This window comes from Spermophilus citellus (genome assembly GCF_964194105.1).
Source record: "Spermophilus citellus genome assembly, chromosome: 9".
NCBI lineage: Eukaryota > Metazoa > Chordata > Mammalia > Rodentia > Sciuridae > Spermophilus > Spermophilus citellus.
Genome location: NC_138191.1, coordinates 49,823,710 through 49,850,528, shown reverse-complemented (window position 1 = coordinate 49,850,528; position 26,819 = coordinate 49,823,710). Strand labels below are relative to the sequence as shown.

Here is a 26,819-nt window from a genome sequence, read left to right as displayed (position 1 = left end):
AAAATTTTAAGTGTTATGTATTTGAGTATTCATTTATGTGTAGATTCAGTGACAGGTTTTCACTTATTGCAATGATATAAAACCCTTCATTAAATTGATTAAGTTAAAAGAGCATGTCTGTTTAGAGAGAAATGGTAGTACACGGTGGTATAGGTGATAGAAGCTGGGAAAGTTAATACATAATTAATTGAAGTTTGGGCAACATTAACTTATTGGTAAACAATCTAAATTATTCTGGCTTGAAGTACTGTAATTGTTTTTATGTTGTTAAATAAAAACTTTATATTGTTGATGATCCTGGCTCTTAGGAATCTTGTGTTTATGAAATGGAGTTATTTGCATCCTTGGTACCTGGCAGTAAAGTCTATTAAAAAGAAAAAAAAAAAACATTCACTTTAATTGGCTGACTCATGTTTAGTTAAAGATAAAAAAAATGTCTATGTTAAATGTTATTTTATGGAGGAGGTTTCTAGCCTTTCCTAACCAGGTAGATAGATTTTATAGAAGTGATGCATGTACTGCTTACTAACTTGGTGTGGCAAATCAAGCACTAGTTAGCTGTGCAGGTGGCTTTTGTCAAGTTGTATTGATCGAAAGTTTGGAAAAATTCTTCTCATTGGATTTATTTTTATTTTGTGGTACTGGAGATTGAATCTAAGGATGCTCTACTACTGAGTTACATCCTCAACCCTTTTTAATTTTTATTTTGGGACAGTCTTGCCAAGTTGCTCAGGCTGGACTTGAATTTGTGATTCTCCTGCATCAGCCTTCCAAGTATCTTGAATGATAGGTGTGTGTCACCACGCCTGGCTCTCCCACTGGGTTTATGTATACTAAGAGCAAGTGAGAGGAGTAGACAGTCTTACATAATTTCCCCCTTAGAAGGAGAAAAAGAAAAATCAGAATATTTAGAAGATACTTTGAAAATAGTATTATTCAGAAAATATTTTTAGAAATATTAGAATATCTAGTGACAACTTTTAAAGTATTAAATATAGATCTTATTTTTAGAAAAAGGGTATACTTAGCAGTTCATAATGGATTGAGTTGCTTTGCATTAAAAAACAAATTTGAACCTATCTGTACAAAATACAGTGATAGAGAATACAAAATAGAAAGTTTCCCTTTCTGGTACACTTGTACATTGCTGGTGGGACTGCAAATTGGTGCGGCCAATTTGGAAAGCAGTATGGAGATTCCTGAGAAAGCTGGGAATGGAACCACGTTTGACCCAGCTATTCCCGTTCTCGGACTATTCCCTAAAGACCTTAAAAGAGCGTACTATAGGGATACTGCTACATCGATGTTCATAGCAGTACAATTCACAATAGCTAGAATGTGGAACCAACCTAGATGCCCTTCAATAGATGAATGGATAAAAAAAATGTGGCATTTATACACAATGGAGAATTACTCAGCACTAAAAAATGACAAAATCATGGCGTTTGCAGGGAAATGGAAGGCATTAGAGCAGATTATGCTAAGTGAAGCTAGCCAATCCCTAAAAAACAAATGCAAAATGTCTTCTTTGATATAAGGAGAGCAACTGAGAACAGAGCAGGGAGGAAGAGCATGAGAAAAAGATTAACATTAAACAGAGACATGAGGTGGGAGGGAAAGGGAGAGAGAAGAGAAATTGCATGGAAATGGAAGGAGACCCTCATTATTATACAAAATTACATATAAGAGGAAGTGAGGGGAAAGGGAAAAAAAACAAGGGAGAGAAATGAATTACAGTAGATGGGGTAGAGAGAGAAGATGGGAGGGGAGGGAGGGGAAGGGGGATAGTAGAGGATAGGAAAGGCAGCAGAATACAACAGACACTAGTATGGAAGTATGTAAAAACGTGGATGTGTAACCAATGTGATCTGCAATCTGTATACAGGGTAAAAATGGGAGTTCATAACCCACTTGAGTCAAATGTATGAAATATGATATGTCAAGAGCTTTGTAATGTTTTGAACAACCAATAATAATAAAAAAAATAAAGTTAGAGCTCAGGAAAAAAAAAAGTTTTCCTTTCTACCTCAAACGCTTCCCTAGTCCTATTCCTCAGAGACAACAGTTAATAGTTTGAAGTCACCTAATTGTACAAATCAAGTGTAATGGCATTTAGGAACTTGGAAGCGTTCATTTTTCTTTCTTTTGAGTCAGATACATGTTCAAAAATTCTAACTCCACCATAGAGCAGCAGTGCAAGTTTGGAAAGGTAAACCTTTCTGAGCCCCAGATTCTCTGAATCTGGTAAATGTTACTTTCCTTTTGAGCTTTAATCAGGCCTGTGTTTGTTCTCTTTCTCTCTCTCCTTTCCTCCCTCTCTCTCCCCCTCCTTCTCTTTCTCCTAGAAGACATGTGTAAGAAGAGCTGGCATAGGAATACATGCCATATTTTCTTATGGAAAAATGGGAGTCTGTATTCTAATGACTAAGCATGCATTCATTCGGTAATGCCCTTGTGTATCAGGAAAACATTTTCCCACTCTCCCTAAGTACCTACATTCAGGCTGTAAAAGGTCAACCTGTAACAGATGCCCCGGGATTCTTCCTGGAATTTAAATGGCCTCCTTTGGGTTTCATTTTGCACTTATTAATAATTTAGCACCGGGATAAAAATAAAAACAAAGGCTCTCATCTTACAGTGTGAGAACATGGGTCATGTGTGCTAAGTCATGCAGGTAAGACGAGGAGCGAAACCCTGTGGGGTCACCAATGTAGGGGAAGCATTTCATGTGGGCCGGTGACTGCAGAACCTGCGGAACCACTGCCTCAAAATTAAAGGGAATTAACGTAATTGCTCCCGAGGAGGGAAATGTATTTTTGCTTTTCAAAGGTTGATGTATAAGCTTTAATTATCTAATCCAAACACAGAAGGTTTTCTACAAGCAGCTTTCCCTTCTAGCAGCCTAGTCAACTTTCAATTGCTGTAGCACTGCCTTACGACCAACACTGTTACATAACCTACCCGTTAGGGTGCAGTGAAATTATGTTGTAACATTGGTTCCTGCAAATGGTCGTGGAAGCTAGGGTTGACTGAAATGGATTTATAATTATTTGAGCTGGAACTAGAGTCGTGATTCTCTATTTGTGGAATCTGTGCCACTTGTCTAGATCAGTACTTTTAAGGTTAACTCATTTTCAGTGCTGTTTTTGTTTCATCCTCAATTCACTTAGGTTGGTGTATGGAGAAAGTCTAATAGACTTTCTCTTTATTTGCCAAATGAATATGGATCCTTGTTATTAAAGTTAGATGTACTTCTTTTTATCATTTATTTTAATTTTCTTTAGAGAATTCAGAATTAGAGTGCTTCCTATTCCTGAAATTGTTAATAAGTAAATACATGTGATATATTGTTAGTAGAGTAGCTTAAAGCTCAAAGAAGCTTATAAGTACAGAGAAAAAAACCCTACTTTTTAAGTAACTGGGACTCTGCCATTCTTGTAATAGAAATGCATACTGTTTTGATGTTGGGACACATTAAAGAAATAATGCCATTAATTTTTGGTAGAGAGGATTTGGGGAATTAAATTCAAACTATAAATGAGAAGGACCTATGCCCTTGGCCCAACATTAAGACATTAAATTACACTTGGAATAAAACCAAATCCCTCCATGGTTTGTGGTGTTTTTCACATTCTGGTCATTGCTTGGCTTGTCCTACAGGCCACCCCAGCCCTCCCAAGCTCACAAGCTCTTTCCCACCTCCATCAGCCTTGTCCTTGTCCTTTTCACTGCCTGGGAGATCCTTCCTCCTATCCCTTAGCTCTCCCCAAACCCTCTAGAGCTCCACCTGAGCGCCAGAGACCTCTCCCTGACCGCCATCCATCAACCCCCTCTTTTCTGTTCTCTCTCCAGAAACCTGCTTGCTTCTTTTTCAGCACTTAGATTGTTTTTATTTTTGTTAATTATTGTCTTTGCTCCACAATAATGTAAATTCTACTAATGGAAGAACCAGCGGCCAACACAGTGCCTGCATATGCTATGTAGGCGTACGTCAACTGGGTGGAGGTTGTTTACTGGTTGAAAGAGCTCCTTTTTGTTCCTCTCTTTGTTTAAGATTAATTTTCATGCTGTACAGAGGGATTAAGTATCCCTGGGATAAAGGGCCAAGCCACTAAGTTTTCTAACATGCTTAACAAATACCCCCCCCCCCATTTTATTGTGATGTTATTGAACATTTAGAGAGCAACACTGGCTTTCCTCAGAGCAGATAAGAGAACTCAGTAGATGTCTTATGGGTATAGTGCTCACTGTGAGATGTATTTCAAAATTTGCCAATCACTGAGTTAACTCATGAGAGATCTTCTATGGGAGACGCTAGAGGCCTGTTTTTGTCGTTGTTGAGCCCACGGTGTAACAATGGAGGTGTGGGTGTCCCCTACTATTGTGCCTTCTGGGTGTGCAGAGGTGAACTACCTCTTCCAGAATCTGCTCTCTGCAAAAAGGTCATTAATACGAAGAAGTAGGAATTTTAAATGCATCTCTCAAGAGGACAGATTAGATACCCTTTTCAGATTTGTACTCTATTCAGATTAATACTTTGTGTTTTCTCCTATCCATTTAATATGATAAAGATGTATGAAATACTAATTCCTGGGTGGTCCATACCACATCTCAAAATAATTAATTTTCTGAATCATTAAAAAAAAAAAAAGCCGGGAGCAGTGGCACATGCCTGTAATCCCCCGGGCTTGGGAGGCTGAGGCAGGAGGATCACCAGTTCAAAGCTAGCCTCAGAAATTTAGTGAGGCTGTAAGCAACTTAGTGAGACCTTGCATTAAAAAAATAAATAAATAAAGGGCTGAGGATGTGGCTCAGTGGTTAAGAGCCCCTGAGTTCAATCCCCAGTACCAAAACAAACCAACAAAAATAATCTGCCCTCTGTCTCTAACCTTTTACCCATCTTTGAGCCTCAGCTTCAAGCTGAAAAGGAAACTTGGGCACTTTGGTTGCTGTCTAAAGATCAACATATCATCATGAGGTTTTTCACTTTAAGTGGAAGAAGTGAAATGCAAATTTGGTGAGTAACTAGTTTTGTGTCATTCTTTGGTGTGGTATTCTAAATGTCACTATTTCTCTGTCTTAGGTGATCTATTTAAAGAAGACACCTGAAGAAGCCTACAGAGCACTGCTGTCTGGCTCAAATCCCCCCTATCTTCCATTCAGGTATGACCGCTCACAAGACTTGGCTAGACCTGACTAGGGAGCCGGCTGCTCTACAGTTAAATTGTCTAAGACTGACCAGGATGCTATATGGAAGGAAATGAGGTTGATGGTTGTTTTTTGTTTTTTTTTTTTCTCCCTCCTCTCTGAGGTCAGATGGTATTTTTATTATTTCTTTTTGCATAATTCCCACCCCCCTGTAGCTAGTAAGAATAAAATGGCTTGTTCCTTTTAGGAGTTTATCTTTTATTTTAATTTTTTTTCCTAGAACGCTCTCTATATTCTGACAGTTTTCTTGAAGCACAAAGAGAGCCTAATTTAGGAACTAATAACTGTGTCGAGCTTTGTTTGCTTTTAATAATCTACATCATTGATTCCTCCATTCTTTAATTCCATGAGCATCGATTGAGCTGTGACTCATGTCAGGTCCTGAGGATATGGAACAAGGACCTTCCAGGAGCATGGGTTTAGTGGGGACCCTAGATGCCCTGTTTAGTACACACATGGAGTTTACATCCTCCGGAAGTGTGTCTCTTGTTACAGTGTTGGAAAAGAAAGTTATGTAAGTATCACCTGAAGAAAATTAAAAAAAAATTTAGGGTAAACTTGACCTTGCTTAAAAAGTAGAAGGGGACTATGGGTATAGCTCAGTGGTAGACCTTGGCTCCCCAGGTCTGGGGTTGAATCTCTAGCATTGATTAAAAAAAACCCCAAAACCCAAATTTAACCAAAATACTACCAAAACAGCAATCTCTGATAGAACTGTGAATTTTAAAAATAATTTTCCCTTTTTGCTTATTTGTGTATTGAAACCTATAAGCATATGTACTGCTTTTTATTGTTACTGTTATCATAAGGAGGTATATTTGGGTACCCCAGGGGCCTCTGTGCTGTCTTCCCACTCTGCTGTACATTCAGAGGGTTCTTCTTGGTAAAGGTTTGAGAGAATAAGACACAATCCTTTAAGACCCAAGAGATTCCCACCCGTTTCTGAGACCACAGGAGAGAGAGGGACACAGTTGGGTATGAAGGCAGGAAGGGGGCACCTGGGAGGCAGCCGCAGAGTGCTGTAGGGAGGTCAAGGATGGGGTGCTGAGAGGAGCACACCCTCCAGCCTTTGGGAGAATGAGCCCTTAGCCATTGAAGGGAGTCAGGGTCACTCCAGTGAATTGGGCTGGCACGAACAAATCCTACAGGCATAGAAAGTACCTTTTTCTTGGGGTTCAGTGACGGCTCCTCTGCCCCAGCTCCCATGAGGGAGGCAAGAGAGGCTGGCAAAAGAAAGAGCACACCTGAAACCCTATTTATTGAGGGGAAGACACTCGAGAAAGTTCCACCCAAATGAAGCAAGGGATTGGGCTTCAGGGCAGTGTAGCCCAGTCCCATTGGGGGACACACACTCTCAGAGCTGTAATTCCTTGCCTAGTGAAGGTGAGGTCCACCTGCTTTCAGGCTGCAAGTGGACGCCAGTTCCACACCTCCATCACCCAAGGCTAAGGGTACCATGCTCAGCTCCTGTTCATGGCGACTCCTGACAGAAGGGCAGAGAAACCCGTGATGGCTTATGTACAGGAGAGTGTTAAGGAAACTTAGAGATTTTTTTCCCTCCTGTCATTTGAAAGCACTTTATGAAATAAAGTTCTATTTTGTCAGAAAAGAAAATAATGATAATACTAATAATTCTACTTCAGTTCTAAGCAAAGTAGTTAAGAATATATGCTTTGGAGGTAGGGAGGCTGGGTTTGAAGCTTCAGTTTACTTCTCATTATTTATAGTAAGTGTAAGTGGCTTGGGCAAATTGTCTTCTCTGAGACTTAGTTTCCTGATCTGTAAAATGGCTACTAGGCTATTCTAGGATTAAATGAACTAATGCATTATCCCTGTGCCTAGTGTAATACTCTGTGTGTGTGTGTGGGGGGGGTACTGGGGACTGAACCCAGGATATTTTACCACTGAACTACACCCCCAGTCCTCTTTATTTTTCATTTTGAGACAGGATCTTGCTAAGTTGCTGAGGCTGGCCTTAGTCTTATGATCCTCCTGTCTCAGCCTCCCAAGTCACTGTGATTACAGGCACCACACCTTGCTATTGCTTAAAATTGTTTAAAAAAGGGGATCTGAAGGCTTTTGAAGGTGTGGTTGGTATGTTCAGATGTACTATTTACTGCAATGCCTATGTACCCATTTGTGCTATAATTTTAGAGTCTTTTGATAAAGGCTATCATCAATATAAACAATGCTCTTCTTCAAGATTTATTTATTTCTCAGACATTTATTTGAGTAGTCACTTCTGTAAAGCCTTTCCTCATTTATCTGAAGAAGCTTGGCCGGTCCTTTACCTATAATTTCGTTTTATGTTTTATGTATTACAATACTACACATAATATTAAAGCCTACATTTTGTATCATAATTATTTGTTTGCATGGCTGACTCTACTCTCAATAGCTGGAATTGAGTTCTTTTCCATTTGTGTCCAAAGAGAATAAAATAAGTACATTATTCCTTCTATGCCAGCCACTGTGTTACTCCTATGGATCTAAAGATGACTAGGATACCTTCATACTTACTGCAGGGGAAGTCTGTATAGTTCGTAGAAAGTACGAGTATGCAAAACAATTACAGGGTTTTACTAGGGTTAGGAGATAGGTGTGATGGGTATACTGAAAAGTAAGGTGTAACTTTGGATCTGGGGGTTAGGACCCACAGAACACTTTCATGGAAATAAGCATAACCATTAGGTGCTATAACTTTTTGTTCATGTGGCATATGCTTTGCATAACCATCCAAGTGCTGATTTTGGGTGCTATAACTTTTTGTTCATAGGCATCATTTTTTTGTGGCATAGGCTTTTAAAAAATTAACGGTACACTAGATAGGATAGTAATAATGTGGTGCTTGTAGTATAGGTCCATCATTATAACCAAAAAGATGACCTGATTTTTTTTTCTATTTGGGTTTATATTTAAAATTTTTAAATTATAGCCTTCTATTAACCTAGTTAAAAATTCACTAGAAATGAGACAGATTTAGAAAAAGATTTGTGTAGCTTTACTGACTTCTTGATTAAATTAAGTACAAGTTGACTATAGAGATAGTTGAATTTCTGTCTCGTTGCGACACTCAGGAGTGTTGCAGTGTTACCGTTTGCGAGTCAGTCTTAGGGTGTTCCACTGAATTGTAAGGTGTTTGTGTCAAACTGTGCTTTTCTTTTGTAGTAAGAACAGTCAATGTGTTTATCAAGAGTGATTCTAGCTGAAAATTAGAGGGAGAGAGTATTTCCATCTCCTTGAATTCTTTTTTGTCCGCCCATCTCAGTGTGGGCCTGGCAGCCGGCCTTCAAGGATACAAGGGGCCTTTCAGTCCTGGGGGCAGAGTCAGCAGAGTTTAAATTGGCAAGCCTGAGATGAGTCTTTTAGAGGTTCCCTCCCTTCGGTATACTACCAGACTTAGTGTATATTCTGTGAGGTCATATTAATTGCCTCTTGTCTAAAGTTCCACAAGACCACGGGCCCCTAGTGGAGTCACACCTTGTTTTCATGGAGGTAATGGTGATGGCTTTCAGGTGTAGGCTCTTGGGCACTCATAAAACAGTGCTTGTGGGAGTTTCAAGTTTCACAAAACATTGAAAGTTAACTAATCTAAGTGGCACAACTCTTCTTTGAGGTATATATATTTTTCTGTGTTAAAATTCATTTGATACTAACTTCTTGGTTTATCGGTTTGTATGTATCAGCTTGACAAGTTTTTTGATGTTGGTGATGATTCCTAAACCTGCAAAATACCACAAATTTTCTATGGCATACAGACTCAAAGGGGAATAAAATTATGCTAACAATAAATTATGTCCAGGGACCCAGTTTTGAAGACCTATCTAGAAAGAATGGCATGAAAAATAATGATGAGGTGTGGAGGTGACGGAGGTGTCAGAGGTAGGGTGTTGTGCTAATGTCTAGTGGAATAAAGCTGGTTGAAGTAGGATGGCCTAACTCTAGTCATTAGTTTTTCTTTGTTTGTAATTTTGTGCAGCTTTTTTAAAAATTTTTTATTTTTTTTAGCTTGAAGAAGAGAATAGAATGTATAGTTCAGTTTTTTCCCAAAGATATGTTGGTTCTCAAGTTGGTTCTACAGATTTGAAACACTCTAAGGCATTTTTCCTGATCCACGTTTGTGCACACGGGGGAAGCTATAAAAACTATTGATGCCAGGGTTCCACCCCTAGAAATTCTAATGAGTTGACCTGGGGTGAAGTCTGGGTATTAGAGTTTTTAAAATATGCGGCTGATGTGAAAAACTGATCTTTAAGATATACCATGGCCCAAACAAAACAAAACAAAACAAATTCAATGATCAAATAAGTTTAGACTGCTCCATCTTGGAGACTTATAAAGTACGCTCCCATTTTAAAGATTCTGACTGGTTCTGAGTAATTTAACCCACAGCTTTCCAAAGTACTGATCCCCCCACCCCTGCGCCCATTTCTATGAACATCTGGCAGAGCTACAGATTTGAAACACTCTGAGGCATTTTTCCTGATCCACGTTTGTGTGGAACAAAAAAAATATCTCTTGGGATCAGATCTTGGAAATAGGTGGCTTATCCCAAATAGTGGTATTTCATCTAAGGTGAACAGGAATATTTAAGTTTTCTCTCAAAGCAGATGTGAGGCCACACCATCTTCCTTGACCTGAGGATCCACAAATCTCCCACTGGCAATCCTTTAATGACATTTATCATGAAAAATGGACTCATGCTGTTTGTGTTAAGGGAGGTGTTTGTTGTGTTTTGGGGATGACTCCTAGTGATACCATAGTTGCTGAGCTATGTAACTGAGTCTTAATGGGAAATCTCAAAAGCAATTATTCTAGATCTTCTGGGCATGCCAGCACTTGCAGGTCTTTTAACAAAGGCTCAGAAGGGTCAAACACTTAAATCTTGGCAGGAGGCTGCTTTCTTTCTTCTAAAGAAAAGTAAACATGAGCTGGTGTTATTTGTAATTATAAAATATGTCTCTTCACATAAAATATTGAACCAGATATTTCTTAGTTCAAATATAGCATTGTGATTTTTGTCAAAATGTGTTTAGTAATTGACTTTGTACTTTGAAGGATAAATTTTCCTTACCATGTTTTCTTTGAGTTTCAAAAATGTGGAAACTTTTTAAAGATATTTCTTTAATTCTCAACTACTTTTGCTACTTCTCAGTACTAATCTTTGGGGTCAGTTCTGCCCCATGGGTCTTATCTTAAACCCTTTTTGTTTTTTATTTTAAGACAGGGTCTCACTAAGTTGCTTAGGGCCTTGCTAAATTGTAGAGGCTGGCCTTGAACTTGTGATTCTCCTACCTTAGCCTCCCTGGTTGCTGGGATTATAGGCATACCGTATTTGGCAAACCTTTGATTTTGATGTGTGGTGTGATGGAAAAATTGACATTAGTTTTGAATAGTGAGGGTGTGCCAGTTTCCTGAGTGTTGAAAATAGATGGCTTATTCAGTCCAAACTGTTGAATCTATTCTCAGTGGCTGGGGTTTATTTTGAGTAACTTGGATCACAGTAAAAAACAGATTCTTTATCAGATTTTTTCTTGTTAAATTGGCAAATAAGCACCATTCTCCAGTGAAAACAGAAACAATTGTCAGGGTTTCTGTGACCCATTAAATACACATGTAGGTGAGTTACATCCATTCTTTTGTCACCTGGAACAAGACAGTGTAATGTGTCAGTGATTTGCACTGTAAGAATTGTCTCAAAGTCCTTTTTCAGTTATTCCTGAAAGCTTAGTGTTACCAAAGTTTCTGCGTAGGGTTAGTGCAGTTAGGGTTTTGGATACTTTATGTTATATTTCCATTGCCAATCTTAGTTGATAAAGAGTTTTGAACATGATTGCAAATGTTTATTTACCTTTATGACAATTTAAAGACAATTTGTCACTATTTTTATTTTTAAAGAAAAATTAATGCAGTTAAATAGGTGTCAGTCAGATATTGATCGAAGGCTCAGAGCACATCTTTTGGTATATTTTTTTTTATGGTTTTATTGCTAGTTCTATACAGATTCTATCCTGCTGAGTTTATGTGACCTTTTAAAGTAACGATTTAGAATTGAATTTTCACCTATTTCTTTAGAAAAGTGGTTAACATATAGCCCGAGGTTAAATATGAGAAGCAGGGAATTCTGTAACTTTTTTTTTTTTTTTGTTAGGTACTGGTTATGGTCAGCGTTTGGCCCTGCACTATGCAACCATTTGGTTTTGTTCTTTCCACTAGTTCTTATAAAAATACATTTTCATCTTATAGACCTAAAAGTTATAAACATTCAACTCTTTTTCTTGTGGCTAGTACATGCATACAAGGGATTTGTACAGAGGCTGGAAACTGGGGTATATTTTAGACAGTTGTGTCACTTGGGGGGCATTGTCTAGTTCTAATATAATTTCAGATAGTCTAGGGCTGAACTTACTAGTGTGATAGCTACTAGCTAACATGCTATTGAGCACCTGAAATCTGTCAAGTCCAACCTGAGATGGATTATAAATACTAAGTATAAATTGGGTTTCAAAGATTTAGTTTAAAAGAAGAATGTAAAAATACTTAAAATTATGTTGATTACATGCTCAAATGATAATATTCTGGGTATATTGGTTTAAACAAAATATATTATTAAAATGAATTATTTCTTTTTATTTTATTTTAGTGTGGCTTTGAAAAAATTATAATTGTATGCAGCTTTCTTTTGTGACTGGCATTATATTTCTATTAGATAGCAATGATTTAGAGCATGTTTTGTTACTTTACATAGTTTATAGTTAAAAATTTTTTAGCAGTGGCACATATTTGTAATCTTAGCTACTTGGGAGGCTAAGTCAGGAGGATTGCAAGTCTGAGGTTAGCCTGGGCTACCTGGTGAGACCTTGTCTCAGGGAAAAAAATAGAAAGGGCTGGGGGGTGTAGTTCAGTGGTAGTGTACCCTTAGGTTCAATCCCTAGTATCAGAAAAAATTTTTTTTTGAAAAATAAATTTTACTTTGAAAGATCAATAGTTCTCAGCCACTAGAGGTGTTCAACAAAGATAAATGAACTCCTGGTAATGATCATTTATTCATTCATCAGCAACTACAACATATTCATGCACCCAACACTGTATTATTCTCTGGGCACACAGACATAAAGAACACACATTTTCTATCTTCAGAAATTCACATTCTCGGAGTGAGTGTGAGGATGGGATTCAGTTCAGTGCTTTACAGGGTTCTGAGATGACTTTTGAGATCTTTTTCAACCCATTGCTCTGCAAATATTTGCATATCTCCTAGTTACTTGTTATTCTGAGAATTTATGAAGAATCATGACCCAAGACATTTAGGTCATAGTCATTCCCAGTATTTGTTATTCCATTTACCATCAGTTTTTTTTTTTTTTTTATTCTATAGTGTAGTCTCCACACTGTGGATACTGTGCCTTTTCTCCATTCTTCATTTCAAACAACTTCATTACCAGAAATACTTTCTTATTGTGCAGTGTAAATATGTTCTTTCATCTCTGATTTCATCTCCCCATTAGAAACATTTACAAGGTTGCTTCATTATGAGTGATTTCTTAGATTCGTAGATTATAAGCGGAGGTATATTGGTAAAGCATCTCAGTGAGTATAAAATGTTTGCTGGTTCTTGTGGTGCAAATATTACTATGACTGCTGACTTGGGCTCAGAAAGTTTCTATTTAACAACTGACTCTGAGAGGGCTATACAAGACAGCTCTAGGGCACCAGTGAATTAAGCCCTTTTGTTTAGTATCTCACTGTGGTTGTTGATTTTAGGTTTTTTAAATTTAATTTTTCTTTTGCTTTTCTGCAAAGTAAATGCTAAAACATAAACTAATGAAAAATCCAGTTGCTGCTTCTGTTCAAATATTCATTGATTTACTTTCATATTCAACAAGTATTTATTACACTTATTATAGTTCTATGGATTGTTATAATTGTTTAATCGTGGCTATGTGGTTTAGTTCACTGTTTTGCCAGAAGTCACATTTAGAAAGGTAGAATTGCTGGAATAGATGAAGGTTAGATGGTTAAGCATAAGGCTGAGCTAAATTTGCATCTGGATGTCTCTAGACAGTGGTTGACTGTAACATTAGTCTTCTGTATTGGGTTTAGAGACACATGATTTATTCTTCAGCTGAGATGAATGATAGAAGCCTTGGATGTTTAAGTATTACCATATCTCCTGAATGAAGAGTAGCCTTGTGTTGATGAGTTTAACAGAGTAATGCAATACATGGTCAAACTATTATGACAAATAAGGGAAAGAGTTGTAGTTTTCCTGAGCCACAGGGGTGTGCATACTTTCCTCTGTTTTATGGGGAGGTGGAAAAATACATGAGCTCTCATTCTTCTTAATAAATATTTGGTTCAACAAATATGAATGAATGAGTGTATATATGCATGAATGAATGAATGAATGAAAAAAGCAGATCAATAGTTAAGTAAACAGTTGGGAACTATAACTGCCAAAAAAACCCCTGTGAGAGTTGAAACTGTTTGGCACATTGGTACAGTGGTTTAAATCCTCAAAGCTCTTTCTGCCTCTCTGAAGCATGGGTTATTTATAAAGCCAGTGTGTTTAATACCACCTGACAAAGGAAGAGCAAACTACCTGGAGCATCACTGCTTTTAACTTTCTTTAATTAAATACTCTTTGGCAGAGAGAACAGAAGGAAATGACTTTAAATGGACAGAGGGATTTAAATGCAAGGAAAGTTCTTGCTACTGAGAATTAAGGCATTAGGCTACTTAAGTTAACAAAGTAATCATGAAATATTATAGAAAATTTTCTTGGGATGAGTCCTCAAGCTCCTTTACTTAATTTATACATTTATTTATAGACATTTACTGTCTTATTTTGTGCCAGGTACTGAGGAATCAGTGGTGAATGATAAACGTATAGATCTTACTTTCTCTGAAACTATCATAGAGCTAGAGGCAGAGCATCAAAATTAGTACACCAGGATATAATTTCAAATTGAGGTTAAAGCCAAAGAAGAAGAAAAAAAAATCTGGGAGACTTGATCTAGTCAGGATGGGGCTGGAGGGTCCTCCCTAAGTTTGGTGTAGTGTTTGAGCTGAGATCTGAAGGGTGGGGAAGGCAACCTAGGTGCCTAAGGGAGAGTCAGGAAGAACATGTGACTAGCAGAGGCAAAGGTCCTGTGGGAGAGCCAAGTGCTCAGAGCTTAGGGAGGTTCTCTGAAATTGGGACCAGAGAATTAGGTGAGCAGGAAGGAGGAAGCATGTGAGGCAGGCAGGACCAGCCACAGGGCCTTTCATCCCTGTTGAGGATTTGAACTTTACCTTGAAAGCATTGGGAACTTAGTGAAGAGTTACAGGTGAAGGGTGACCAGATCAGATTTGCTTCTTAAAAATACCACTTTGGTTCCAATGAAGAAAACTGATTAAAGACAGAGAGTAGATATAGAAAGACAGTGGTAGTGGAGTTGGAGGGTAAAATGCATTAAAAGGTACATATGAGGGAAAAGCATAGGAAGGATAGGACAAGGGGAAGAGAAAAAAGGAGAGGCTTCTGGAAGGGCTTCCAGCCTGGATGACTGTGGAAGCTGTATCATTTGTGTAGACCAGGAGGGCTAGAGGGCCAGATAGTTGTCACTGTTGGTTTCTGGGGAGGAGGAGGGATTTGAGAAATATTTCCTACACAATGAGTTTTAGGCACCCAAATGGAAATGTCACATAGGTGATTATTGGCTATACTATTTTGGAGTTCTAAGAAGGAGTTTGTGATCAAAACTACTGTAAGATTTCATCTCACTCCAGTCAGAATGGCAATTATCAAGAATACAAGCAACAATAAATATTGGTGAGGATGTGGGGGGAAAGGCACACTCGTACATTGCTGGTGGCACTGCAAATTGGCACAACCGCTCTGGAAAGCAGTCTGGAGATTCCTTAGAAAACTGGGAATGGAACCACCATTTGACCCAGCTACCCCACTTCTCCGTCTATACCCCAAAGATTTAAAATCAGCATACTGGAATAATAAAAGACCCAGAATAGCAAAAACAATGCTAAGCAGGAAGTGTGAATCAGGCGGTATAGCGATACCAGACTTCAAACTATACTACAGAGCAATAGTAACAAAAACATCATGGTACTGGTACCAAAACAGGCGAGTGGACCAATGGTACAGAATAGAAGACACAGTAACCAATCCGCAAAACTACAACTATCTTATATTTGATAAAGGGGCTAAAAGCATGCAATGGAGGAAGGATAGCATCTTCAACAAATGGTGCTGGGAAAACTGGAAATCCATTTGCATCAAAATGAAACTGAATCCCTTTCTCTCGCCATGCACAAAAGTTAACTCAAAATGGATCAAGGAGCTCGATATTAAATCAGAGACACGGCGTCTGATAGAAGAAAAAGTCGGCTATGATCTACATACTGTGGGGTCAGACCCCAAATTCCTCAATAGGACACCCATAGCGCAAGAGTTAACAACCAGAATCAACAAATGGGACTTACTCAAACTAAGAAGTTTTCTCTCAACAAAAGAAACAATAAGAGAGATAAACAGGGAGCCTACATCCTGGGAACAAATCTTTACCCCACACACTTCAGATAGAGCCCTAATATCCAGAGTATACAAAGAACTCAAAAAATTAGATAATAAGATAACAAATAACCCAATCAACAAATGGGCCAAGGACCTGAACAGACACTTCTCAGAGGAGGACATACAATCAATCAACAAGTACATGAAAAAATGCTCACCATCTCTAGCAGTCAGAGAAATGCAAATCAAAACCACCCTAAGATACCATCTCACTCCAGTAAGATTGGCAGCCATTAAGAAATCCAACAACAACAAGTGCTGGCGAGGATGCGGGGAAATGGGTACACTTGTTCATTGTTGGTGGGACTGCAAAATGGTGCAGCCAATTTGGAAAGCAGTATGGAGATTTCTTGGAAAGTTGGGAATGGAACCACCATTTGACCCAGCTATTCCCCTCCTCGGTCTATTCCCTAAAGACCTAACAAGAGCATGCTACAGGGACACTGCTATATCGATGTTCATAGCAGCACAATTCACGATAGCAAGATTGTGGAACCAACCTAGAAGCCCTTCAATAGATGAATGGATTAAAAAAATGTGGCATTTATACACAATGGAGTATTACTCTGCAATAAGAAATGACAAAATCATAGAATTTGGAGGAAAATGGATGGCATTAGAGCAGATTATGCTAAGTGAAGCTAGCCAATCCTTAAAAAACAAATGTCAAATGTCTTCTTTGATATAAGGGGAGTAACCAAGGACAGGGTAGAGACGAAGAGCTGGAGAAGAAGAATAACATTAAACAGGGATGATAGGCGGGAGGGAAAGTGAGAGTTAAGGGAAATTGCATGGAACTGGAAGGTGAGCCTCAGGGTTATACACAATTACATATAAGAGGAAAGGAGGAGTAGGAGAAAAATTATATAAGTGGAAGAAACGATTTATAGTAGAGGGGATGGAGAGAGAGTAGGGGAGGGGAGGGGAGGGGAGGGGTGAGGGGACAGTGGAGAATGGGATAGACAGCAGAATACATCAGTCACTAGAAAGGCAATTTGTAAATCAATGGAAATGTAACTGATGTGACACAGCAATCTGTATACGGGGTAAAAATGGGAGTTCATAACCCACTTGAATCAATCTGTGAAATATGGTATAATAAGAACTATGTAATGTTTTGAACAACCAACAATAAAATAATTAAAAAAAAATAAAATCAGCATACTATAGTAACAAAGCCACATCAATGTTTATAGCAGCTCCATTCACAATAGCTAAACTGTGGAACCAACCTAGATGCCCTTCAATAGATGGATGGATAAAGAAAGTGATCTATCTATCTATCTATCTACACACACACACACACACACACACACACATGAATATTACTCAGCATTAAAAGAGAATAAAATTATGGCATTTACAGGTAAATGAATGGAGTTGGAGAATATCATGCTACGCAAAGTAAGCCGATTCCAAAAAAGCAAAGGCTGAACATTTTCTCTGATGAGTGGATGCTGATCCACAATTGCCGGAGGGGACCTGGGAAGAATGGAGGAACTTTGGATTGGGCATGGGGGAGGGGTATAGGGGAGGGGACACGGGGGTAGGAAAGATGGTGGAATGAGAAGGACATCATTACCCTAGGTACATGTAATGATTGCACAAATGGTACCATTCTACAGCATATACAACCAGAGAAATGAAAAATTGTGCTCCCTTTGTGTACAGTGATACAAAATGCATTCAGCCATCATGTCTAACTAATTAGAAAAAATAAAATGTTAAAAAAAGGAGTTTGTGCTAGAGAGATGTATTTGAGTGTCATTGTAGATAGATAAGTAGATGAGATTGTCTAGGGCAAATGGTTTTCCAAATGTGTTTCCTCCTACTAGGAGCATCTGCACCACCTGGGAGCTTGTTAGAAATGCAAATTTTAGGCCCTGTCTTAGACCTGAGTCAGAAACTTGGGGTAGGCCCAGAAATCTATGTTTCAAGGAACTATCCAGGTGATGATGGTGCACACTGAAGTTTGAGAGCTCCTGGTCTAGGGAGAGAGAATGGAGTGAGAAGAATTTGGGCTGAAATTGCACCTTGTAGAGGTCTAACTTCTAAGGAGAAGGAAGTGAAGGGTAACTTTGCAAAGGAGATGGGAAGTAGTGATTGGACAGGTAGAAGGAAAATCCAGGGACCAAGAGAAAATAGTATTCAAAGAAGGAAGATACTCATGGTGACATGTTGAGTAAGATGGTGCTTGCCAAAGGGTCCTCAGACTAGATGAGAGATTGCAGGAGCCTGGGAGAAGGGAGAATGAGGAGTGACTGCAAATGATCATATAGTTTCTTTTTGGGGTGATAAAAGTGTTTGGGAATTAATGATGATGGGGTTGTAAAACATTCCTAGCATACTAAACCCCACCAAACTGTGCGTTTCAAGGAGGAAGTTGAGTAATTCTTTACAGGTGTATTCTGTTTTTGTTTATTTATTTATTAATTCATTTTGGTTGTGTTGTGGATCGAACTCAAGGCCTTGAACATGCTCAACAAGTGCTCTACCACTGAGCCAGGCCCTACCTTCCCCTAGAGAGTCTTCTTTTAAAGAGGGGGCACAAAAGAAGCTGATATCTGAAGCAAAATGGGGAGTCAACAGAGTTTGGATGACTTGTTCTTTTTAAAAAATGGTAGAGACCTAAAAGTGTTTAAATTCTTTTTGGAAGAATCCAGGAGAGAGCTATGGATCTGAAAAATAATATTGATAGTGTTAAATAATGATATAATTTCAGCAGAGGAAAGAACTTTTGAGACTAATAGAGCCTATTGTTTTCCTAACCCCTGAGATCCATTTCATGTTATAACATGGATGAGAAAAATTCCTACTCAAGTTTGAACATTGGGTGGGGCAGGTACCTCAATACCTTTCAGGACCAATCCATTTTATTTTCAAATGATTCTGAGGAGTCGATGAAAATCAACAAGGAGGACTGATTGATAAAATGAGTGATAATATTACTTTTATAGAATAAAATCTCTCAACTTTAATGGGCTTTCAAATCTTACTGATGGAATGTGCTTTACTCTGACTTCTAGAAGAACCCTGTCCTGTTGGTTACCCAGCCTTTGAGAATTATCTGGTATTAATTGTGTTAGTTCTGTTTTTGTTTCCCCATTGTCAGCTTGGTATTCAGTTTTCTTAGCCTTCAACTTTATTTACCACTTATTCATCTGATCTCCAGCTTTCAAAACTCTCTCTCTCTCTCTTTTTCCTTATTCTCCCTGTCCACATTGGATTGATTACACTAGGGTTGAAAAAGTATTTTGAAAGAGTTTCTGGGTTGGTGGTAGATTCCTGGGCTTAATTTTCCTCCTTGACTTTCTGCCCTGGGCCCCAGGGAATATATAACATGTTTTTGTGTCCTTTCACTGTATATTTACTCTCTTGTGTCTGTAAATGAGCCAGATGTTACTAATAAACCATTTCTCTCTTCCCTGGTGTGGGGGCAAGTTTGGAATCTGTTCCTTTCTGTTGCTGTCATGATGTATCTAAATTAGCTGGCATCCTAGGTGCTCAAAAGAGATGTGTCATCTCCTTCCTTCAGTCAGGAGGGTATTACTGAATTTCATGGCATTCCTTCTTATATATTTCAGTTTGTAAACTTTCGTGTTTCCAGTTTGCTGAGACTGCTCTGTATCCTTATTCTGTCCCGTGGCATATGAACTCATCTCTCCCAGCTTTGCCTCTGTGCAGATTTGACCACGAAGTCATCAGAGTGCATGCTCTCTTTCTTTGAAAACAATTTTATTTTATTTATATTATTTATTTAGAGTCTTGCTGTGTTACCTAGGCTAGCCTTGAGCTCCTGGGCTTAAGTGATCCTGCTTTAGCCTCCTGAGTAGCTGGCTCTACAGGTGTGCACCACTGTGCCCAGCTCAGAGCTGTCTTTTCAGTCCTTGGGAACAGTTATGGCTGTGACAGGACAAGAGATAGCAGGATAGTCTCAGCATAGTTTGCAGACATTAGGTCTATTTGTGAAATCATTTAGTCGAGGCTAGGGGTAGGAAGATATATTTAAAGGAATAGGAAGTACCTCCAATTCTTATAAATTTGTTTTTTACTCTTTTTGAATATAAAGGAATTTTCTTTGTAAAAAATTAAAGCAGTAGTTTTTGATCTACTTGAGTGCTAGTGAATTTAGGTGAGAAAAGAAAATTATCTTTATTTTCACTAAACTTATAATTTATAGTATTAAATTTAATTATAAAATTTAGAAGTGAACTATAGTGGCTTTAGCAACATATTTGACTTTGTCACTAGAAATCACAGGCATTTTTATATCACATTGCAGTTGTTAAATCTTAAAATATTATTTCTGGGGGCTGAGGCTGTAGCTCAGTGGTAAAGTGCTTGCCTCCTATGTGTGAGGCACTGGGTTCAATCCTCAGCACCACATAAAATAAATAAAGATATTGCGTGTTCATCTACAACTAAATAAACATTTTTAAAAAATCTAGAGACTAGTATCAACATTATAAAAAATATTATTTCTGCTCATTTCTTGCTGAAAAGTACAGTGGTTATCAGATCTGTCACTAGATTTTGTCATATATTAACTTAAAAAGTGTATTTTGAGGTATTATAAATTTTTTCTTTAATGTTTTGATAACCTTGTTTAAATTGGTTTTTCATTAATATTATATATTTTATTTTATTCATTTGAAAACATTAGATCATTAAAAAATGGGTCCATGGAACCTAGATTCTGAATCCTTGCCCCAAAGAGACAAGTATTTGCAAAGGAATGTGTAATTGTTTATAAAAACTAGTATTTAATCTTAGATCTCCAGCTATTCCTTTCTCTGGTATCAGTCATTAAAATTTGCTTCTTAGCAAGTGATTTATAGCTTTTAAAGATAGTTGAAAAGACATTTTATTTTTACTGAAATAAATTCAGATGGTATTTGAAAACAATAACAAAACAACAAAACTCCTCTTGAAATCAATTTAAATATCTGAACTGATCCTTCTAGTTACATAGGTTACTTTTGAAGTTTCAGGATTTAAGCACCATTTCTGTTAACCTTGGCTAACTCACTAGATTTGTATCAGGCTATCAGGACCCGAAACTCACTAAATTTCGGGTTACATTTTAATTCATGGCTTAGCAGCCACAGATTCTAAGTACGTTGGATGGCTAGTGATATAAAGCTTTGTTTTATGTTAATTATGTTGAAAGCCCTTAAAAATTGTGTTCTCCCATTGGACATCTTCTGGCTCTCTCCCAGGAGCTATCCTTATACTGGTGTTGCTTGGGTGGGACTTGACTTTGTCAGGGCAGGTGCCTGGCATGGGCTCCCTCCTTGGGTCAGCAGTGGGGGCTGGGCAGAGACCAAGAGACTTGAGGTCAAGTTTCTTGCCTCAGACACCTTGGAACATTGCTAGTGTTAAAGCTCCAGTGCCAGTTCTTGTTTAACTGACCTGAACTTGATACTTCAGTTTTATGTTGCCTGAAGTAGATCTGCTGAGTTGCTCTAAAAACTTAAATAAAGCATGAAGCCCTCAATTTTTGGTGCAGTAAGTTCCCACTCTTTGGACGGAGCACCCCAGGGTGCATAAGTAGCCATCATGGATCCCAGGAGGTTGTCTGTTGGGAAGTGTGACTGTATTTTCCTCAGCCCTCTCCCTGCTCCCTGTAGGGAGGAGAGATGGCTTTTAATTCATGAAAGTAACTACTAGGTTCTATTGACCTACATACAGTGTCCCCCTTACCTTTCTAATGCTGTGTTTATCACACTCCTGACAAGATTGGTCCCCTGCCAAAAGGCCTATTGTAATGATGAATGTTTTACTTAACCAAACAGCTCAATTCACTGTTAATAAGAGTGGTAATAACATTTAAGTGTTTTCTTTGTGCAAGGCACATTTGAAGGACTTTACCTATTTTTTTTAATGTAATCCAATATCAATCCTTATGAATGCTAGCTGCTGTCATTAACTTTGCTTCAACAGATGAAGAAACCAGGACTCCTAGAGGTAAAGTAACTTGCTCAAGTTCTTACCCAGTACATGGCAGAGTGGGAATTTGAACCAAAGCAGTCTGACTCTGGAGTTCAGACTTGAATCTGCTTTCTTATTAATTCTGCTTGTTGAATTAGAGCAATTTCAGAAGTGCTTCTGTGAAGTTACAGGAATAGTTAACCAGTAGGTTCTGACATGCTACGTAAGTTTTGTCATATTGACAACATGAAACTGAGCAAGCGCATCTCAAACTGCTTTAGGTATTTTACTTGAAAATTCTGAATGCAAGTTTTTAATGTTAAGTTTATTTATGTTTGTAGGGATGCTTCCTTTGGAAATTGCACTTACAATCTCACCATCCTCGACTGTTTACAGGGAATCAGAAAGGTAATAACAATTTTTTTTTTTTTGCTGTAGTTTGTACAGTAGTTTAAAAAAACAGAAAAGGAATAATTCCAACACTCTTGTTTGCCATTGGAGAAGAGAGAGGGGAGCTAGTGAGCTCTGAAGGGTTTTCGATTCCTGAATGATGATTGATTTGAAAAGTACAGCTGGCCCTCAGTATCTGTGGGTTCCTCCTCGATGATTCAGCCAACCTCAGATGGAAAATATTTGGGGAGTGTAAAAAAACCAGAACAAAAACAAAAAACCCGGCTTCTCTACTCTACATTATAGACTTCTCCTCCTTGCCATTATTTCTTAAACAATACAATATTATCTAGCATTTACATTGTATTTGGTATTATAAGTCATTTAGAGATGATTTAAAGTACATGGGAGGATGCATGTAGGTTATATGCAAATATTGCACCATTTAATAATAGGGGATTTGAGCATTTGCAGAATTTGGTTTCTGTGAAGGATACTGGAACCAACCCCTTTGGATATGGAGGGAGACTGCACAGACAATAGGTGTTCTGGACCAAATTGATCACTTCTACCTTGAAGCTGTGCCAGTGACATTTCTTTGTTACCCACTGAGCTTCATTATCAAGCTAAATCTTGGTGGGAGAGAGACAGGAAGTTATCTAAGCCACTGTTCTGTTAATTCACCCCTGCCCATGACTGACTGAGTCATAAACTCTGGGGGTGGGGCCCTTTGGTCTGTGTTTGAACAGCCCCTCCAGATAATTTGATACACTCTGAAGTTAGTTAGTTGTGTTTTATATTTTTATGATATGTTTAATTTATAATCTGAGAAGACATGCAAGCTATCCTGTGATTACTCTTAACGAGTTCTGAAAGTACACAATTCCATCTTGGACGTAAAGTTGTGATTTGTTATCAGTCAGAAATGTATGTGTTATGTAACCCATTGGTTATATAGTGTCAGTATATATATAGTGTCAATAGGATGCTAGCACAAGTTTCTTTTTTGTAATATAAAATTGGTTTTGATATGTTTGAATTGAGATAAACAGTATTATTATTATTATGCTGCTTGTTTTATGTATGCTTGTTTCTGACTTTGATATTTTATTTATTTTTTTCTGTGGTGCTGGGCATCAAGTTCAGGGTCTTGTGCATGCTAGATTAGTGCTCCATGACTGAGCTACCCTGTCCCCAGTCCTGATATTTTGTTTAAAAAATGATTTTAAAGCCTCTAAGATTTGAAAATAGTTTTCATAAATTTTTCTTCTCATAAAAGCTATAAGGATGCTTTATCCCACCCTTGCCAACAGTATAATGGAAATACACTTCCAGAAATACTAGTTAAAAGATTTTATGGAGATATTACCCAACACATAACCCATAATTATAGCATTTAGAGAAAATGCCTGAGAGGAAAAAGTGATTTACTTATTGTCATTATTATTGTTATTTAGCCTATCCTTCCATCTGGTAGGTGCTGCTTCTTTTACAACACAAAATTCAGAAAGAGTTCTCACTGGAATATCCCTGGCCGTTATTATGGTAACTGGTGTCTCAATATAGAAATTCATGACATGCTTCCTGTTGTACAGGAAAGGTGGACTTTAGTCATGAATACAGCCTTCTCTAAACTTATTGTTTTCTCAGATGGTGGGGTCTTCCCAAATATAGATGAGATTTTAAAGGATCTGATAGATGTTCTACACATCTTTAAGCAAGGGAGAAGTCTTGGCCTGTATATACTACCTTACGTGATGTGCCATGTTCTGGGCTGTTTTTATGGTGGGGAGAACCCTTGTGATAATGGGCACTCAAAGTGTGGCCACATTTTTGCCTTTTTAGGGAAGATATTTTTCTGGCTTTGATGTCTTAACATTGTCATAAGTGTAGGTCATGTGTTATGTGAACATACAGACACATCTGCAAGCATACACTTTAAAAATAAGGAGAAAGGAAGAAAAGTAGATTGTTTAGAACATATTTTTCTCACTGTTTTCTCTGGAATGGTGAGTATAAATGAATGAAGTTGCTTTTTAAAAGGTTTAACTTGTTCTTCTTTTTGGGAAGGAATTGTCTAAACCAGTATTATCAGAATTTAGAATTTATAAGAATCACCTAGGAAAGCATGTTAAAGTGCTGATTCTGTGCCCCATCTAGCAGTTCTGGGAAGGGGCCCAAGAATCTGTCTTTTTTTAAAAAAAAATATTTATTTAGTTGTAGATGAACACACAGTATCTTTATTTATTTTTATGTGATGCTGAGGATTGAACCCAGTCCCTCACACATGCAAGGCAAGCACTTTACCACTGAGCTACAGCCTCAGCCCAATAATCTGTCTTTTAACATAAACTACCTTAAGTGTTTTGATGCTGATGACCTGTGGCCTGTATTTTGAAAAAATACTCTAAAGGTTTTTCAAAGCTGGAAGTACTGGAGCTTAGCTTGTTAGTTTCTTTTTCTATTTTTAATGACTTGACCATATAATTTTTAAAGTACCTGTGGGTTTGTAATCTGTATCACTTCAGGTTTTATAAAATAGAAGACTATTTGTCTTCCTGAAAATATTAGATCTGAACAAGCTAAATAATTTTTAAAAGTTCTAAGTCATTAGTTAGAAAAATAAGTATGAAGCTTTTTTTTTGTTTTGTTAAAAATATCAGGTTTTTTTCCTTCTAACATTAGACTAACATCAGAAAACAGAATGTCTCAAAATAGAATTTTAGAAGTAAATTAGAAATTAAAAATTCCCTTTTTTGGTTAAATATTATTAAAGAAAACAAAACTTTCTAAGAATAACTGATTATTTTTCTATCTGGTAAGTTAATCACTCTAATATTTATTCTGTCATAGGTATAGTTCTCAGTAAGCTTTAATCATAAATTTGCTAATTTGTCCCATTTTATATGCATTATTAAGTAAAATTAATATAAATTAGCACCCAAGAGACATCCTGTGTGGGACCACTGTTATGAAATGATTTCTAGAGATGCATAAAATTAAGTTTCAAGCTCTTATTTTACTTTTTTTTTATTGGGAATTTCAGAAATGATGAGTGTATTCCATCAATTAAGTATAAAAACTAACTGAAATTCTTCTTCTTTTAGGGATTACAACATGGATTTTTTGACTTTGAGACATTTGATGTGGAGGAATATGAACATTATGAGGTTTGTATATTTAATATTTTTGCAAAATATAATTTCATATTGATTATTTTTTTCCCATATAACTGCTAAATAAAAGCATTCTTGAATCCCCCCACCAATTGTTTTGTTTTTTCAGCTTTGTTTATTATCGTTGAACCAAGGATCACCAAAATTTTAATTTAGGAAAACGTCATGTATCTCTATATATTCTCTTATCAAACTTTATTGACAATCACTTTGTACCTTTGGAAGAAAAAATAATTTTGAAGTATAGTTTGGTAAAATTATAAGCTACTTTTATTTGAAAATTCAGTTTTATTTAAAACAAAACTGGATGTATACCTTACAGTGCTCTTGAGGGTATGTATTCTATGTTGAAGCAGTGTTGAATGCACTTAGTTCTAAGAGTTCATTGAACTTTTTCTCATGTTATGAGGCTTTCAGGTGATGTCTTGTCTGTGCATTTGGGCAGTGGCTGTCCAGGCTGGGTCAGACCATAGCAGATGTTGAAGAAGGGCACTCTGTGAGCAGTGTAAGGAGTCCAGAAGTTTTTAACTTTTTCTGAAAGATGATAAGCCTGTGGAGTGTGAGGAGGCTTGACATTCTCTGAACGTGAGCTCATCTGCTTGGTGCCCGCAGGGAAGTAGGAAAATGTATCACTATTCTTTGAAAGACCAGGATGGCCTTCATGTTTTGGGCTCTAGTCCAGGCTATGTCTACTTGAATATCCTGCCTGCATGTTACATTTAACGATTCTAAACAAATCTTTCATCCAAACACCGTCTTTTGCTTTGTTCATCTGTGTTGATGGTGTCACCATCAACACAGGTTCAAGACTAGAAGCATCCGTATTTTCCCCTCCCTAATCTAGTGTTTGAATTCCTGTCACTGGTGCCACAGGATGTGTTCCTCTCTTCCTTCCTCTCTCTTCCCTCCCAGCCTAGGTCTCATATGGTCTCCTGTGGACTACTATTGCTGCTCTCTGCCTGAGTGCCGGCCTTCTCCTCCCAGGCTGCCTGAGTAATCCTAAAACTGAGCTCTCATCTTATTTTCTTCTTGGCCCCAAACTGGCTGTGGGTCCCATTGCCCTGCTGAAGGAGGATGCACTCTTCTGTCTGGAATTCTTGGCTCTGTTGAGCTCCACCTACCTCATGGCCTCATCTCCTGGTTCTGTACCATCTGCACTTTCTGTTCCAGCCCCTCTGAGCTGCAACCTTGCTGTTTCTCAAATCTCTGTGTCCCAGCTGAGCTTGCTTTCTCCTAGCTTTTCCCCTCCCTTAACTCTCCTCTTCTGACTGTACCTCTAGAGTATTCCCTTCCCATTACTTTCATGTTTTATAATTCGTGTTTTCCTTTTTTCTCACATCATGGCTATGTGCCCACAAGCTTTATTTTCTTTATTGGATCATAAATACCCTGTGGATGGGATTTGTCCAAGTGGAAAAACATACTGTTTTCTTCTTTAGAACATCTCAACATAATGAAATTGCTACTTCTCCCAAAATTAATAAATTTAGTGCAATCTATTAAAAGTTCACAGTTTCTAAAAAACTATAGAAGTATTTTTG

General features: G+C 37.7%; 1 protein-coding gene across 4 annotated transcripts in view; it reads left to right on the top strand.

Annotated features, from left to right (window-relative positions):
• Positions 1 to 26,819, top strand: part of CDC14A (cell division cycle 14A) — a 172,405-nt gene that overhangs the window by 60,607 nt on the left and 84,979 nt on the right. For all 4 annotated transcript variants that reach the window (XM_081307643.1, XM_081307642.1, XM_081307644.1 and 1 more), the window contains 3 exons: positions 5,084 to 5,163; positions 22,054 to 22,120; positions 25,210 to 25,272. In XM_081307643.1, coding sequence (XP_081163769.1) covers positions 5,084 to 5,163; positions 22,054 to 22,120; positions 25,210 to 25,272 — 210 coding nt within the window. The remainder of the gene's footprint in view (positions 1 to 5,083; positions 5,164 to 22,053; positions 22,121 to 25,209; positions 25,273 to 26,819) is intronic.